Genomic DNA, 16,344 nt, shown 5'->3' with positions numbered 1-16,344 from the left:
TGGTGGCCCCTAACTCTCAACATTGAGTTAAAGGAACCCTAACCCTAGATAGATACTTTAACCAAGTCAATGTCTCCTACTTTTTTTTTTTTTTTGTATTTGAATTTGTCTTTAAACCTTGATTACCGGAACTAAAAGTCCAGTAATACTCTATTAACAGATCACACAGGTGTCAGCAACATCTCTTAACTTTGATACTAGTAAAGATAGTGTGAACTTACTAGAAAGAAAGGGAAAAAAAACAGACATGGCTAGAGAATATGATTTCATCATCTGGTATGATATATGGTACTATTGAAATGGGGTCCTTGACCAGGAGATCATGATCTCCAGATAAGGGGGAGAGTGACTAAATTAATGTGGAAGAACTAGCTCTGAATGTGATTATATGGTGAAGATGAAGCCAGATTCAACGAAGAAAGAGTACTGAAGACATTAGATGGACCAAAGTAAGCAAATTGCAGGAAGACTTTCTGAATTTCCTGAATGACAATGGTACTGGTTTGTTTAACTAACCTGATAGCTTCCTTCTTGTTGCAAACGGAGCTGATCAATGAAATACCTTGTCATCACCGTTGTCTTGAATCAGATTAATCAACATTCAAGTACACATAAGATTTCCAATATATTGATTATGTTCAAGTACTCAAACAAAAAAAAAAAATTGCAGAAGGTTTGGGTAAAAACCATGATGAACAAATTCCATACATGAAATAAAAGCAACCTTGTCATTTATCCAACAGAACACCATAAAATCAAGTAAATAGGACCAAATCTTGTTGATTAGTGTTATCATGGTTAAAGCTAGAAGCAGCTTTATATATATATATAACCTCAATTAAATGCCCCCGGATTGGAGTTGTTACTGCAGCTTCCAGTCATGCTGAACTTTAATGGAGTTGAAGCTACAGCCTGGTTTTCTGTTTGGATTTTTCCATATGAATTAGATGGTTCCTCCTTGTCTTGATTTGCTGCTTTATCTCCTTCTAGCTCTCTATACTTTTGCAAGTATCTTCTTAGCAGCACTGCGTAGTCATCAAAACCAAGAGTAGCCAAAGCCCAGCAAATATCATCTCCATTCACAGTCTTGCGCCTTTCCTTTCTGCACTTCTGAGATGCTTCACCAGTCACAAAGCAAATGAACTCAGAAACACATTCTTGCATAGTTTCCTTAGCTTCCTTTGAGACTTTTGCATTTAGAGGTAGAATTAGCTTCATTATGCGACCAACGTTGGCTATTGGAAGTAAGCGGTCTTGCTCTTTGATGCCGCCATCATCATTTGAAGCACTATCTCCAACGTTTTCAGCCATTCTTAATAAGAACTTGATGATCCTGTTGAACCTAGACTTGTTGCTCAAGGTCAAAAAGTTAGTTCTATAATCTATGCCAACTTAAATAAATGCTTGAAAGTTTATAACTACGCATGCAAGCATATATACACATATATATACGCATACACATACTTGCATATTAAACTTATGTCTTTTTCGATATCCATGTGACATGTGACGAAGCTGACCCGGTGTGGCCATGTCTACCAGCCCAATCTACTGGATATATATATGATTCAATTGTGAATTTGTTGTGATATTGTGTAAGTTGACTCAGTCCACCAGTGTAACAGGCAGGCATCGTCATATACTTTCCAAGTAAGCTGTTACGCTTCATCGGCATGCAACAATATATTGGATGCTGAGAGGGCTAATGATCGAATTTAAATAAACAATAAAGCTCCAATCATATTTTTGTAAGGTTTAATGGCGTAATAGTAAAACTTGGTGGAGATTATACTAATTGCATAAGGTTTCAGAGTGGATTCAACCAAACACTAGTGGGAAAAAAAAATTACTAAATATTAATTGCATAGGTTTTGCTCAAGATTACATCATTCAATACGACAGCATAACTAGTGTTTTTTTTTTTTTCTTCCTTAATTTCATAGAGTTGTCTGAAGTTGAAATTGGTCAATGGGGAGAGCGAGGGACCAAAAGGACAAAAGAGGAAACTAAATATGTAGTAAAGGAGCTTATGTTCATGATCTTGTTATGGTCCATATAATAAAGAACAATGATGAAATGTGATCCCATCTAAATATGATAATTTGTATATTCGTATCATAAAAAATATTAAAATTTATATATTCGTATTATATTTTGTATGAAAATTATATGTCATAATTTATAATGATATGAAAATATAAAATATATATTTTTAGTTTTGGTAAATTTATATATAATTATTATTAAAATTTTAAATCGTATTATTTTCATGTCTTATTTTTATATTGTGTTCATATCATGTCATAATTGCTTGGACCCATCCATAATTTTTGTTGAGAGTTGGGACATCGGTTGATAGTGCTTTTAAAAATTGACAAGTCTGCATAGATCCACATTAGCTGAACTATATGATCTCTTCATGAATTTTTTTTTTTTTTGGTTTTTTTGGAAATCAAAGTTTTCTGTTGGATATACCAATTAAAAATATGGGCAAAAAGACAGATCTAATTAAATTCTTAGAATTTTCTTTTTAATAAGCAGGCAAAAGCCTCATCTTCCTTTGCTTATTGCCTTCATTTGGCTTCTTACAGCTTGAAAACACCTTCCAATAAACTTGCCTTTACTTTTTCATAAATGATTGAGTTGAGAGTTAGAGAAATATGAAAAAAAGTTGGTCCTTTGTACAATATGACGTACAATTCTAGTTATTACATGGTGTTGGGAGAATTAATTATAAAGTGTATCATTTGTTTAAGGTACACATATATATTATTGAAAAGATCATCAGAGCGTGAATCATGATTGAGGAATGAGATATCAGTTTAGTGACATGAAAAAAGAAGGTTTCCAAATAACCTGAGCGAGAAACCAGGCCAATAATAAGGCTTTTCACATTGTTTTGACAAAGAGTAGATAGGGGCAATTACAAATGATGAAACTGATAGATGATGGGTCAATTCTTTCTAGATTTTGGTTGATGGGGGCAGATCTGATTCTTGCTAGTAGATAAAGATACATATGTGAGTAATGCTGCAACAATAACTATGATCCTCAGCTGTTCTGCCAACCCCACTTCCCATTTTCTAGTTTTGTATCATATTTTAGGTTGTTTTATTTGATAGTTTTGGAATGAAAACAGAAGAAAAGACAATTCATTTGAATTGAGTATTGTTTTGCTTTGGGACCACATATGAAAACTGGTTTATCAAAGAAATGTATACTATTGGTGGGACTATATTTGTTTGCATCTTGAAGATTTTGTTTTACATAAGAGGTCACAGCTTGGGAACAAAGGAATTACAAGTGCTGAGATTTGAACTCCAAATTTATTAGATGCTACTTCTTAAAAGAAAGTTATATGAGCCAACTGAATTAAGCTTCGGATTTAACTTAAAGTCTTTTGAGTCTAGTGATTTTTGATAACCTAAGACTGAAGAAAACTTCAGTGGAAGCAGCAGCAACCAGCAAAAGCAAACCTGGAAATAGCTTTTAGAAATGCTGGTGGAAGCTTTGTATGGTGCTTTGAAAATCTTGGGAATATGATATCCCATATATGATGTCCTGATCTGCTCCTTTTTCTTAATAAGCACAGCTAATTTTGCAAAGATTCCATTCTCTTCTTTCTTTAATACAATTTGATTTGGATTTAAGGATTGGCCCACTGGGATTTGGAACTAAGCCACACTGCCTTGTACAATCTCCATTGCTGTCATGCCACTTGCCATAATCTGAGTGGATTTTGCATATTTTAGATTCTAACCTAGCATATTTCTGCACCCTCTGCTAACCAAATACTAATGGTTTAAGGTCTGGTAATAAAGCACACAACAACTGTCAAATAAAGTGTTCAAACTTATTCTATTAGAAAAACATTTTAATTTAAATAATATATATTGCTTTTCAGTTGCATTTGTTGGTGTCCATATCCAGATTCTATGTATCTGCTCAAGTGGTGATGGGAATTTTTATACTGTGAACTAATGAGGATGATCAGAGACTTTAATATATTATAGGGTGAGAATCGAAACAACATACCAGACAACAAACTACCATTTATTTAGCTTTCATTCCTTTAGATATGCCAATTTAATATGTCCAACTTACTGCTTACCTGTTTTAGTTAACTTAACCAATTTAGAAGCCTAGTTAGTAGTTACTTTCTTATATCTGCATGTCTTATTCTTCTAGTTTGGTGTTGATGGATTTTCTGGTTGGGTGATTGGATACTTGCTGGTAGGAGGGAGGGACTGCTGACTTGGATGACTGTGATGACCTGTCACAAAGAGAACGGTCAGGGGATGTCACAAATATTATTCCGGGATGACTCCGATGTCAAGTCAGCAATATGTAGGAGAAGAGACGTTGGATAAGTCACCAACTTGGCAGTCAAGATGCCACAGAACGATCCGGGTATAATATTTGAAAAAACTATTGAAGCCTTTTTGTTCAAGATCCAAGTCTGATATGCTTAGGGTTAGGCGATGGGTCGGGACAGGGTGGGCTTTTGTTAGTCTTGAAATCGATCGGATTTTATAATAATAAAATTTAAATTCAACTCGATTTTTTTTTTAGAAATTTTTTATATCCGAACTCGATTCGATCTAATATGATATTGTATAAATTATATCTGATCAGATCCGAATTAATAAAATATTATTTTTTAAAATATAAATATATAAATAAAAAATTTTAAAAATAATTTTTATATAATATCGACTTGTGTTAGGTTTGCTTAAAACCCGAACCCAATTCAATCTCGATTTTTTTTAATAATATTTGATTTAATTCGATTTAAAATCTAATTTTAAAAAAAATAAATTTTATAAAGTCAGATTGGATCGAACTCGTCAAAAGCGGGTTAAACTGTCAACCCTAGATATACTTTTTATTATTAATATTTCTGCCAACATCTTTTTCATAGTTACAGGCTTGTATCCACTGTCAATGTGCAAAAGTGTAAATTTAAGTTAGATTATTGCACTTTATTAGGAAGGTGACAAATTTGCCACATTGTTGGTGAGAACTTTAGTGTCAAAAGATTCATATCTCAAAGATATGAACCATTAGGCTCTTTCATTTTTTTCTGGTTCAAGCCCCAAACAATTGATCCCTCCGCCACTATATCCACATTTTCCATCAGAAAGCATCAAAACCAATTCATCATTCCCACTTACAGCTGGCTCTCCATGAATCGGCTTCCGAATCGGAAATCAAGGTCATCGAATCTCAGTTTACTCCAAGCAGACGCATAGAAATTCCCAATAAAGGTTGCTGGAATCCCTCTATAGACCTCCAGCCAGTCTATCACTGACCACACATACTCATCTGTTATCCTTTCTCTAGCTTCCTTGATCTTCTCAAAACAGAAGGAAAATGGCTTCTCTACCAAATCAATCACTTTTGCATTAGCAAATGGTGTCTTGCTCTCCGATTATAAGCTACTATAGCCTCAAGTGCTGATCATTTCAGAAGTGAAAGGGAAGCGTTTATGAGTGTAAACTATTGAGAAAGTCAATGGAGATGGAGATCATGATTGTTCTGGTGCAGTAAAACATAAAGCAAGTGATAATATTTGATCTTTTAGTTTTATATACTCCATGTGTGTGAACCTAACCTGTAATGGATTTCTTGCTTTTAAGCATGTTCTATCATTAATGTAGATAACTTTGATTTATAGCCCTTCAGTTTCTCCTCTGCAAATAGAGGCAAGGTTCTTAAGCATCTCACTGGCTGATTTTCCATCAAGAATAGCATGGTTTGTCACAAAACCAATGGAGAAACCTCCCCATGCAAACCTTGTGACCTGCAAAATAAGAAAAAAAGCAAAAGTTTTGAATGAAAATTGTACAATAAACTTTCATGGCTAGTAACTACAACAACAAACTAAGCATTATATCTGATAACTGTGAGATCAATTATATGCAAGGTCCAAAAAAAAAAATCATATTAGGTTATAATTTTGAATTTTTTGTGCCACTCATTTCTATCTATGGATAGTAACCAATATACTAAATTTATTTTACTTGAACTCGGGTGAGTGTCCAATAAAATATGGGCATCCATATGTGTCCAACACAAATACATTCATTTTTTTTAGGTTTTTATATATTTGAAGGGTCGAACTTTCATATTCAATGGAATAAAAAGTCAGAGCAACATAGTGTTAAATAACTGGTTATTAAGCATTAATAATATGTTTACATGTATGAAGTGTTGTTTCATCTAGGCTTTTGAAAAGGACAGGCCGATGAACAAAATGATTAAATGTAGAATTCGGAAGAGAAAGATTCCAAAGATCTTTCAACCTAAGTCTTGATGTAGTCTATTGGTTTACTGGTTAAAGCTGAACCTGCCTGCCATGAAATAGTAAGGAACAAGGAGCACCTCAGCCAATGCTTGCTTCACTCTAAGAGAGATATTACTTCTTGCCTACTACGAGAGAAGGAATATTGGGTCAAGATTTAGGTCTATGTGTATTTTTTTTGTGGTAAGAAAAAAAATTTTAGATAAATAAATTATTTAATTTTTTATGTTAAAAAAAAATGTATTATATTCAATAATTTAAAATAGATATTTGAAGATCATGTATTTGAGATGAACTCAACACGCGATCACAAATTAAATTCTAATCCAATACTTTCATAAGAAGGACGATTCTCATCAATTAAATTAACTGGTAGATTAAAATTATGCTCACCTTGTTTGAGTTAAACAGAAATTGTAAATTATATATGTACGTTCAACTTTGATGAAGTTGTATTGGACCAATTAAACTCTAATTATCAATTATATCCATGGCAATTGACATGGGCTTTCTTTCTTTCCCCATTGAGCAGCAATTTATCAGAAAAAAAGGGACATCAACCAACGTTTTCTTTAAGGGTTACAATGTTTGGAATTAATTTGAATTTGATTTGATTTTTTTAAAATAATAATAAAATGTAAAATTTTAAAAATTAATTAAAATTTTAATCAAATTTTTATATAATTTGATTTGATTTGAATCAAATTTTATCGATTCAGTTTGATTCATCAGTTTTTAAATTTTAAATATTTTGAATATTATTTTAATATATTTAAATATATTTAAGTATAAAATAATTATTTTATTTGATAAAAGTCTTAAATATAAAAAAATTAATAAATGTATAAATTTGATTTGATTTAATTTTTTACTTTTCAATCTGAAAATCAAACTTAATATATATATTTAGTATCCAAATTTAATCTTAATTAAATAAAAAATCGATCCAAACCAAATTAAATAATATAATTTTAAATCAATTTTTGATTTTTTTATTTTTTTTTCTCAACTTCAGTTCTCTTTTAATCCTTTATTATTATGATTATTACTATAACAGTTCCATTTTTGTAAAATATTTTAAATTTTATAAGTTAGGTTAAAATATTTTTTAGAAGAATATGTGATAATTATTAAAACCATAGATGAAAGCATTTCATGCTATTTTATTCCACACCTGTCTTTCCTGTGTCTCTCTCAATTCTCCAAAACAAAGCCAAACACGAGTGACCGCACAAATAACAATATGGGTTTTTTCATTTTTGCCTGAAAGTGAAAAGCTATGAAAAGAAAACGAAGAAATAAGGGAGAGTAGTGGGCAGGCATTTCGTCGAGCAACTGGAAGGATTTGATCGGTGGACCAGTCACAACCCGCGAAATCAAGAAGGCCTTTGGGTCCCACCGATGAACAGAAGATCTCCAGAGCTTCCCAGTATGAAAATCTTGATCATGGTAAGTTATTTCCCCACTCGAATTAATAAAAGTTCGATTTTTTTTTAGTTTATATATATATATATATATATTTTTTTTGTGGGTGGTTGAATTGAAATTCTTTTGGGTTCAAGGAAATAGCTTCAAGAAGCAATCCTGATAATGTGTTGGAAGAAAGAGATCCAAAGTATGATGCAATGTTAGTTAAATGGTGGGCAGGATTTCAGCTAAGCCTGGTGGCAAACTTGAGATGGGCGAGGTCAGTTCATCAAAGTTTGGTCTTTTTTTTTTTTTTTTTTTGCTTGGCTTTATTTTGACCCGTAACAGCTCAGTCAAAAAGGAAAATCTATAGCTACAATGGTGTCCAAATTTCAAAACAATGCCGTAGATAGGATTGGCTGCAAGTTCTTTTTTTTTTTTTTTCTTTTTTATTTGGAAGGTTTCTCCTTGAAGGAAATGAAAAGTAGAGACATTCATATGGTTTCTTGATTCACTGTTTAAACACTGTGGCTTTGTGTTTATTCAACTTCTAGTGTCATTTCTACGAGAAAAAAGTTTGGAGCATTTGATGAACTTCATACCTCCATTTAATATGGGATTTGTCCTGTTTCACTGAATCCAATATACTATGACATTCGTCCAAATAGAGGGATGAGTGGCTAACGTAAAGAACTTAGTAAAATGATTTCACTTGGTCTTAAGTAGATGAAAAGTTTGATAAAAATTGCGGAACATAACGCCAGTGTCTGGAAGGCATGTAGAAAGGCCTGCACTTCCAGGAACCTTGAATGTCAAACAGCTACAACACCTGATGCTTTTACATCAGGGCAAGGCTGATGATCACAATGGCCCTATGGATGTTCAGCAGATTGCAGAGAAGTTCAGACTGAATGTGGCACAGGTCCAAAGGATCTTGCAATTCATGTCCCTTCATCCAGAGGACAGCACTAAACATAAAAAGCACTAATAAAGACCACTGACTTTCATTTGCTCTGGTGAACTATACTATTTGGGTTCTGTTGAATAACCTGGTTCATTTCAGGAGAAAATTTTTGAAGTCTCTATTACCTGACAAAATGGCTGCTATTCCTCAGCATGTAGATAGATACAGTAGATAATGTGTTTTGCTGTTCACTTTGATAAGAATGTTGTTTCCTGTATGATGTAATTTTTGATGTTTTATTTTCTTTTTAAAAGAAATGATGAAAAGAATATAGAGACCAATGCAAGTTCAAGGGAATTTTGAAGCTCAATTGATTTATACATAAAAAATGATATTTTGCAGGTCGAAAATTTAAATTCCCACATTTATCTCTTTATTTTATCCTTAAATTACAATATTTTTATAAAAAAAAAAAATACACATCAGCATTTCCTTGATTACACACTCTACATCTTGATTTCAACCTGGAATCTTTAAACTCTAAATATATGAACTTATTTCCTGCAAATACGGTGAAATTGAATGTAATAATAGGATAACCCCCTTCTTATCCTTCCTATGAGGGCTTTTCCAAAATTCAGGGAAAAAGAATGGATTATCTAAAAGATGAGAAGGAAAAGAAAAGTGAAAATAAAGGTTAGGTTCAAGTTAAAATGGACTCTAACCAATCTGATGTAAACTCATAAGCCACAAATGTTACAGCACCAGCAGGTGCAGCTTTGATTGTTGATGGAACAATTCCCTTATACAGACCATGCCAACCTTCTAACAGCAAGATTCGACGTAAGGCATCAAACATGTTCCTATAAGCATGATGTTCTACTCGAGCACCGTACCTTGGGTGCCTCTGTAGTCCTTCAATCTGCAACAGCCAATAACAGCAAAGTTGCGTAAAGAATTACACACTATTTAAAAAGAAATGAGCAAGATATGTAACACCTTGGTTAGTAGATCTAACAGAAATAGACATTTATCTAAAATTCACAGGTTGGGTGATGCTGCAACGTAAGGTTCAAGAAGCCCGGCAATCTACCTGGAACCTTTTCTTTACTACATCCAGCGGATGACAGACGAGTTTCGCAAAAGTACCAGCTGCTAGCCCACAAATGAAAAGTTGAAAACTTGAAAGGCTATCATCCTTGGTTGAGCTTGTATTAGAAGATCTTAACCGATTCCAAGCCTAACATGATAGTGCAAAATCCAAAACCATGCATCAAAAAGAGTTTGTTAACAAATATATATATATATATATATATATATATATTCAACCTTTTAGATCAAGACTAAGCATATACCAAGAGCAAATAAAATTTTCAAAATATTCAAGGAATTTCAGTTTATCTAGCATGCTCTAAAATTTAGCCAGTACTGCAATGGGTACTTAAACCTGCATTCCAAACTTCAGATGCAGGTAGTTTATAAGAAACAATAACATCAGAACCACCAAAAATATGTTATCTATTCTATGCATCATTCTTTTGGAATAATACATACCGCATGGACAATCAGACAAATGGTCTTAACATATAAGATCTAATCCCCACATTTCCTTAGAATAAAATAATCCAAAGAGCAAAGGAATGACAGGATACATGTATGACTTATACCAAGCATTTACAGAAAAGATTCTTTCAACATATAAATGAACAAAAATCTCACCACGGTCCAACGCTTAAATGTATCGTAGGTGCCAAATTGCAAGCCAGCATAAGGAATGATCTCAACCAATGTTGGTGACAACCCAGCATACAATCCGCTGAAGCCACGAGTTTTAATTATATCAAAGAATGCTGATCTCATGGTGGGATATACCTACACATAATCAGGATGTGCCAAATAAATAAATACCTTCAAGAAATCAAAGCTTTTTGCAGGTAACAAGCATGTGAGTAGACCTAATAATTTTAAACACGATACGAAAATGACATAGAAAAAACCGTGTATGGATTTAATGTAATCATATTTCATGTCTTAATCGTGTCAACTCGATTAAGACACGACATTATTCGTGTCGTATTCGTGTCAAATAATAATGACACACTTAAAACACAATTTTGTTCATAGCATAAAAAAATTTTAAAAACTATTTTAATTTATTTAATAATTGTATTCATATCATTTTAGTGTTTAAATATATTATAAATATTTAACATTTAAATAATTTTTTGTTTAAATACTAATTTAAATGATTTTTTTGTTTAAATAAATGAATTAATCATGTCTAATCGTGTTATTCGTACATAATTGTGTTAATCATGTCGTGTTATTTGGGTAATTAATCATCTAATCGTGTTAGTGGTATATAATAATGTTAACCGTGTGGTGTCGTGTTATTTGGGTATAAATTAATTTTAAATGTATTAATCATATTGTATCGCGTGTCACACGTATAATAAACATGTTGTATTCGTGTTTAAGTTATTTATGTCATTTAAGTATTCTTGTGGTATTTATGTCCAAATTATTCATGTCATGTTTGAAATCATATCTGACACGAAACACGATACAATGACACGAATTGCCAGGTTTACATGAGGGCAAATTGGGTGTTTGCATGCCAGAAATATTCATACATCACTTTATGAGTTCAGGTATACAATTAAAAAGATTTTCCAAAGAGGTTATGAACTTGTAAATTGTGTAGGGATTCAAATATATATTTTCACAGAATTGGATGTTTGTTGTCAAAGCAGAAAATGACAGTCATAACATTAGTCAAATTTTATACCTTAGGTTCACCTTGCGAAGCTAATATAGTCCGTAGAAGATCAAAAGGATAAGATCCAACAGTAGCTGCACAACCCGCTAATGCCCCACTGATGTAAGACAGATAGGGGCTTATATTAAGGTGATCCGCTGCACCATAATAAACAAGGCCATGACAAATCAAAATGCAAGGAACAACATAACGCTATCATCTTACACAATCAAGTCAAATACTCCATAAGTAACAGAGAACATCAGCCATAAATAATTTGTCATTAAGTGAATGTATGCCCCACATTACTATCACAATAAAACATAACTTATAACTTGTCACTTTTGATCATGCATGAGAAAGGCACTGCCCACTGTAAAGTACCTGTCTTGGAAGAACCAGAAGCAAATGTTTTCAATTTGTGTAACACCGCAAATTGTATGGCAGTATATGGCATAACCATAAGTAAAGCTGGGACATTACCACGCCAAAAACCCTGTCATAAGCAAGCATACTGAATGAAAAAGGAAAAAGAAAAAAAAAAAGCAAATCTACAGAATTTCAGGCAAATTAGCATACAGAAAAGAAAAGGGTAACCAACAATGCAACCAACCACACAAACTAATAAGCTCTTCATATAAATCATTGACACTCATAACCAGTAAAACAAATAGAAAACAAACATACAAGTCCACAACAAAAGGGCCTTCATACCGGTAAACCTTCTTCCCTGAATATATCCTTTGTTGCTTGAAACATTCCGGTGTATTTTGATGATCCTGAAAGATCTTTACGAAGCAAAGCCCACGAAGATGTGGGCTCCAACTGAACCTATCCCAGCATACAAAAATAACAAATTTCTTAATGTTGGGCAACAGAACACTAAAATGCTGAAACAAATGAGCGTGGCTGAGATGACAATTCTTCAATTGATGTGTGAACATACAACGATAAAGGAGTGCATATGGGACATGATGGATGCCACATGCATTGAGGATAAAAAAAACACATTTAAGATGATTTAAACATCAAACAAGGAGACATACAAATGCTCTAGTTAGCAAAAGTGAGAAAACGTGGATGAATGGAGGACAACGAAGAGGACGACCGAATAGTGCATGGTTGGAAATTATAAAAGAAAAAAGTGATTTTTAACAAGGATATGTTCCTAAGTACCACATAAGTACATAGCTATAAAATATGATTCATCTAGCCTCATCTCGCAATGGGAAAAAGGCTTATGTTGTTGTTTGATACCCAACGGCATGAATTTTTAAGCCAAACATGAAGCTATAATACAGTCTCAAGCCTGATTTCATTAATACTATGATTAATTCCCACAACTATTAGTTGATACTTATCAAGTCAAGTCAAGCATATATTTTGAAATGCAACATTACAAACCAAACTCAATTGGATTCACCTAACACTCTGTCAGGTCTAACAACTTTCCCTGTAAGCAGTTTTATTCAATTAAAAAATAAAACCCAAAAAGAAATTCATGAATACAACAATAATTACAGTAATTCCAGAATGCTCCTCATATTAAAATACTCCAAAAAAAAAAAAACAAAAAACCCAAAAATTTTACCTGAAATCTTATCTTAATAACATCAAGAGGAGAAGTAACTGTCCGGGAAATGCCACCAGCAATAGCGCCGGCGGTGGCATCAAGAAACGCCCTTTTTAACTGCCCTGGCTCTTCCATGGCCAGAGCTTTTGCCTTTAAAAAAAAAAAAAAAAACCCCTTTTTCTCTCTTGCTCTCTGGATTTAGGCTACCAAGCTGAAAAACCCAGTTTTCAAAAGGGCTAAAGGATTTAGAAAGATAGAGTCGGTGAGAGAATGCAGGTGGGAAAAAGAGGGATCAGGGAAGAACACAGAAGAGAGAAAGATAAGGGAAGCTGGGAATAAAGAAGGGGCAGATAAAGTGAAAGGTTGCCATTGAATACAAGTATTTTTTAAAAAGAAACTAATTAAAAAGAGAAAGCCTTGATTTTTCCTTTCTTGCCGCCTTATTTGATTGAGAGTGGGGCACCTCCTTCAAGTAAATACGGAGAGGAAAATGCACAGATATTCATAGGTGAAAGAAGAAGGGATGATACTTCAACACTTGAACTATTATAATATTTTTAACGTGGTATTTAAATTAAAATAATTTTTAATAAGATACCTTTTATTTTAATTTTATGTATTAAATTATTTTAACAGATGATACGGATTATTATGTGATAATAATATAATTGTTATGTATTATTTTTAAAAAAATAATTAAAATTTTTTTAAACAAAATAATAAAAAAAAAATTTTTTTAAAAATTATATTAAAATTTTTTAAAAATAACACATAATAATTTTATTTAGATAATGTGAAAGTCAGGTATCATTGACGTCAATATTTAAATGTTAAATCACGATTATTTTGATGATATTAAAAATTAAGGTAATTTAATATTTGGAGATGTAATTTGAGTATTGATTTGATTTTTTTTTTATTTAAACAGCATATTAGAAAAACAATAATAATTTAGATGCCAAATGAAATGTTATTCCTAAGAAGAATGAGAGATTTATTTTATTTTATTTTTGTTTTAATGAAATCTTTTTAGTAATAATAATATCTTAATATAATATTCTGTCTCAATTAGGGTTGAAATTTTATGATGAACCTTTTGGAAATGATATCTGTAAATTTTAGGGAAGATAATTGGAAAAAAGGTATTAAATTAAACAAAATCTGAGGTATTTTAGATTGTATTATCAAAATTTAATACTATCATTAAAAATCATTAACAATTTTAAAAATTGAAGCAAAAACCATAATATTAAGGTTGTTTACTTTAACAATTTAAGATTGATTTTGATGAACAATTGTTGCATCAAATATATATTATTTATAAGAATATTTTTCAGCATAAAATTTTCAATTGGAAAGTTAAATTTTATAAAATTATTATGAAACTTGTAAATCAATTAATATTATATCATATATAATAATATAGAGCAAGTTGATTTATTGAAAAAATTAATTCCAATTTTATCAATATTTAAAGATTAAAATGCATTATAGTGCCAAATACATATTTGTATAAAGTTTTTAGTAGTAAATTTTATGAAAATTACTTCATTACTTTGTAACCATACCAACATGTTTAGGACCATATGCTAATTATTCATTTCATGTGTTTAATTATTATTGGCATCACTAAAAAAATGTTTGGTCCAAAATTTTTATTTGTTCTTTTTGCATAAATGCCTCTGCTTCATGACAATATTGTTGGTTGAGAATCTTACAAGTAGACTTGGTCCAATTAAAGGTATAAATGATACATTAGTACTCACAAATTACTCGGATTCGATTCGAATAAAATTTAAATTCGATTCGATTATTATCAAGTTGAGCTTGAGCTAAAGTAGCCTGACTCATCTATCGAACCAAGTTCAAGTATTTTTATACTCGACTTAAGTAGCTTGTGAGCCTAATCAAATTTTTATATTTTAATATATTTTAATTATTTTATTAATAAAATATCTTGAACTCGAGCACAAATAATCGAATTTTTATTGAATATAAGAATTGAACTTATTTTTACATATTAATCGAGTTTAATCGAATGAGTTCGAGTAACTTGATTTTTATCTCAAGTCGAACTTAAGTTTAAAAAATAAAATTAGATCGAATTTGAGTTTGAGTAAAGTTTTGAGTCTTAAATTTTGAATCGAATTCAAACTCAAACTTAATATTGTATCAATTTGAACTTAATCGATTACACCTATAAATCAAACAATAGTTATCAAGACAATCTAGCATCAAAATTTTAAATTCTATTAGCTTATATTAATAAAGTCCCATTAATCCTCTTATTGTGGCATCCCACAAATTAATTTTTATAAATAAAAATTATAAATATTAAAATTTGAATATTAAATTTATTATATATCAATAATGATTGATTACATGAAAATTTTTATTTTTAAATATTTAATACTATGATACAAATGTTTACTTCTTAATACAAGATTTGATTAGATAAAACATAGAAATACCCTTTTATTTTTTACTAACTATTTGCAATTGAGAGGCTTTATTTGATTTGACCTCAGTTTGGTTTGGACCTTTGATTATGTCTTGGGGTCAATGCTTCCACATCTAAAGCTCACCATGGAAATTGTGTCTGGATTATCAAACATGGGTTGGCAACGTGAAACATTGAAATTGTGTCTTAAAATGATTGAAGTTTAGAGTCTAAACATAAAATATTTAAATTTGAATTTTATAATTTTTTATTGATAAATAATTTAAAATTTTAAAATTTTTTAAAAGATTAGTAAATTTTTTTATGGGTTATTGTTTTATCTTGACATTAAAAATAAAGTAACCTCGATTTTGAACTTTTTGTGACAAAAAAAAAAAAAAAAACCCCGTTGAAATTGTATCTAGCTCAAACAATTTGATGGTTGACTGGGAACAACTACCCTGAGGACTGGCTACATTATGTAAAGCATATAGATATGCGTCCAGAAACAAATCCCTTTTCGGAATGCAAAGGCAGATTGCTACCTTTGTGCCTTGGAAAGTGCCAGCTTCAGAATTACCTAATTTATGCAAGCATCATCTGATGATCTAAGTAAGTTTACAAGGTCGGCAGCTTTGGCAGTCGATGTTTCACCCAAAATCATGCCTGAAGAAGTCACGTGGTGATGTGTTTGGTGCGTGCTCTTCATATGAAAACCGTGTAAATTTCAGGTTAAATGGGGATCAAAGCAGCTGGAAACTATAATGTGAATCAACCGATTGGTTCTTTATTGTCTTGTTATTCGACTTGTGAAATTCCTGGGAACTGGCAGGTGTTCATTGCTCAATCTCCACCCGCTCTCCATCCCCTCCTAAACCAGATCACAGATGTGCTCAAGAACTATGTACTTGACCATTGCATTGCAGCCTGTAACGCAGGATGTCAATACGAGGCAAGG

At 31.7% G+C, this 16,344-nt stretch overlaps 1 protein-coding gene and 2 pseudogenes across 3 annotated transcripts; 1 reads left to right on the top strand and 2 right to left on the bottom strand.

Moving 5' to 3' along the window:
- On the bottom strand, positions 1-1,643 carry LOC111279862 (nuclear transcription factor Y subunit B-5 pseudogene; annotated as a pseudogene).
- A 6,062-nt stretch (positions 1,644-7,705) lies between these two features.
- Positions 7,706-9,244, top strand: LOC111279133 (uncharacterized; annotated as a pseudogene). Its single transcript, XR_016334522.1, has 3 exons — positions 7,706-7,753; positions 7,867-8,010; positions 8,446-9,244. The product of XR_016334522.1 is annotated as an uncharacterized LOC111279133 (transcript).
- Positions 9,245-9,295: 51 nt separating this feature from the next.
- Positions 9,296-13,455, bottom strand: LOC111279823 (mitochondrial thiamine diphosphate carrier 2-like). 2 transcript variants are annotated; one of them, XR_002688965.2, is made up of 7 exons: positions 12,965-13,455; positions 12,088-12,204; positions 11,758-11,869; positions 11,404-11,531; positions 10,335-10,487; positions 9,615-9,855; positions 9,296-9,537 (listed from the first exon to the last, which is right to left on the bottom strand). XR_002688965.2 is itself a non-coding variant. In XM_022866878.2 (7 exons), the coding sequence occupies exons 1-7, from the start codon at positions 13,079-13,081 to the stop codon at positions 9,319-9,321; spliced, it is 993 nt and encodes a 330-aa protein (XP_022722613.1). In that variant the 5' UTR covers positions 13,082-13,450; the 3' UTR covers positions 9,296-9,318. The 2 variants fall into 2 exon arrangements, 1 of the variants encoding a protein (XP_022722613.1); XM_022866878.2 differs by having other exon boundaries at positions 9,709-9,855; positions 12,965-13,450.
- Positions 13,456-16,344: the final 2,889 nt, after the last annotated feature.

Source organism: Durio zibethinus, chromosome 27, assembly GCF_047325235.1.
Source record: "Durio zibethinus cultivar Kanyao isolate XHJ-2024 chromosome 27, ASM4732523v1, whole genome shotgun sequence".
Classification (NCBI taxonomy): Eukaryota; Viridiplantae; Streptophyta; class Magnoliopsida; order Malvales; family Malvaceae; genus Durio; species Durio zibethinus.
This window is presented reverse-complemented; position numbering and strand designations above follow the sequence as displayed.

Excerpts from the sequence above, each read along its gene's own strand:
- LOC111279823 (XM_022866878.2), bottom strand. The coding sequence starts at position 13,081 with ATGGAAGAGCCAGGGCAGTTAAAAAGGGCGTTTCTTGATGCCACCGCC. Across the intron at positions 9,856-10,334 it reads CATTTAAGCGTTGGACCGTG|GCTTGGAATCGGTTAAGATC; the intron begins GTGAGATTTTTG and ends CTATCATGTTAG. Across the intron at positions 9,538-9,708 it reads TAGTAAAGAAAAGGTTCCAG|ATTGAAGGACTACAGAGGCA; the intron begins GTAGATTGCCGG and ends TGGCTGTTGCAG.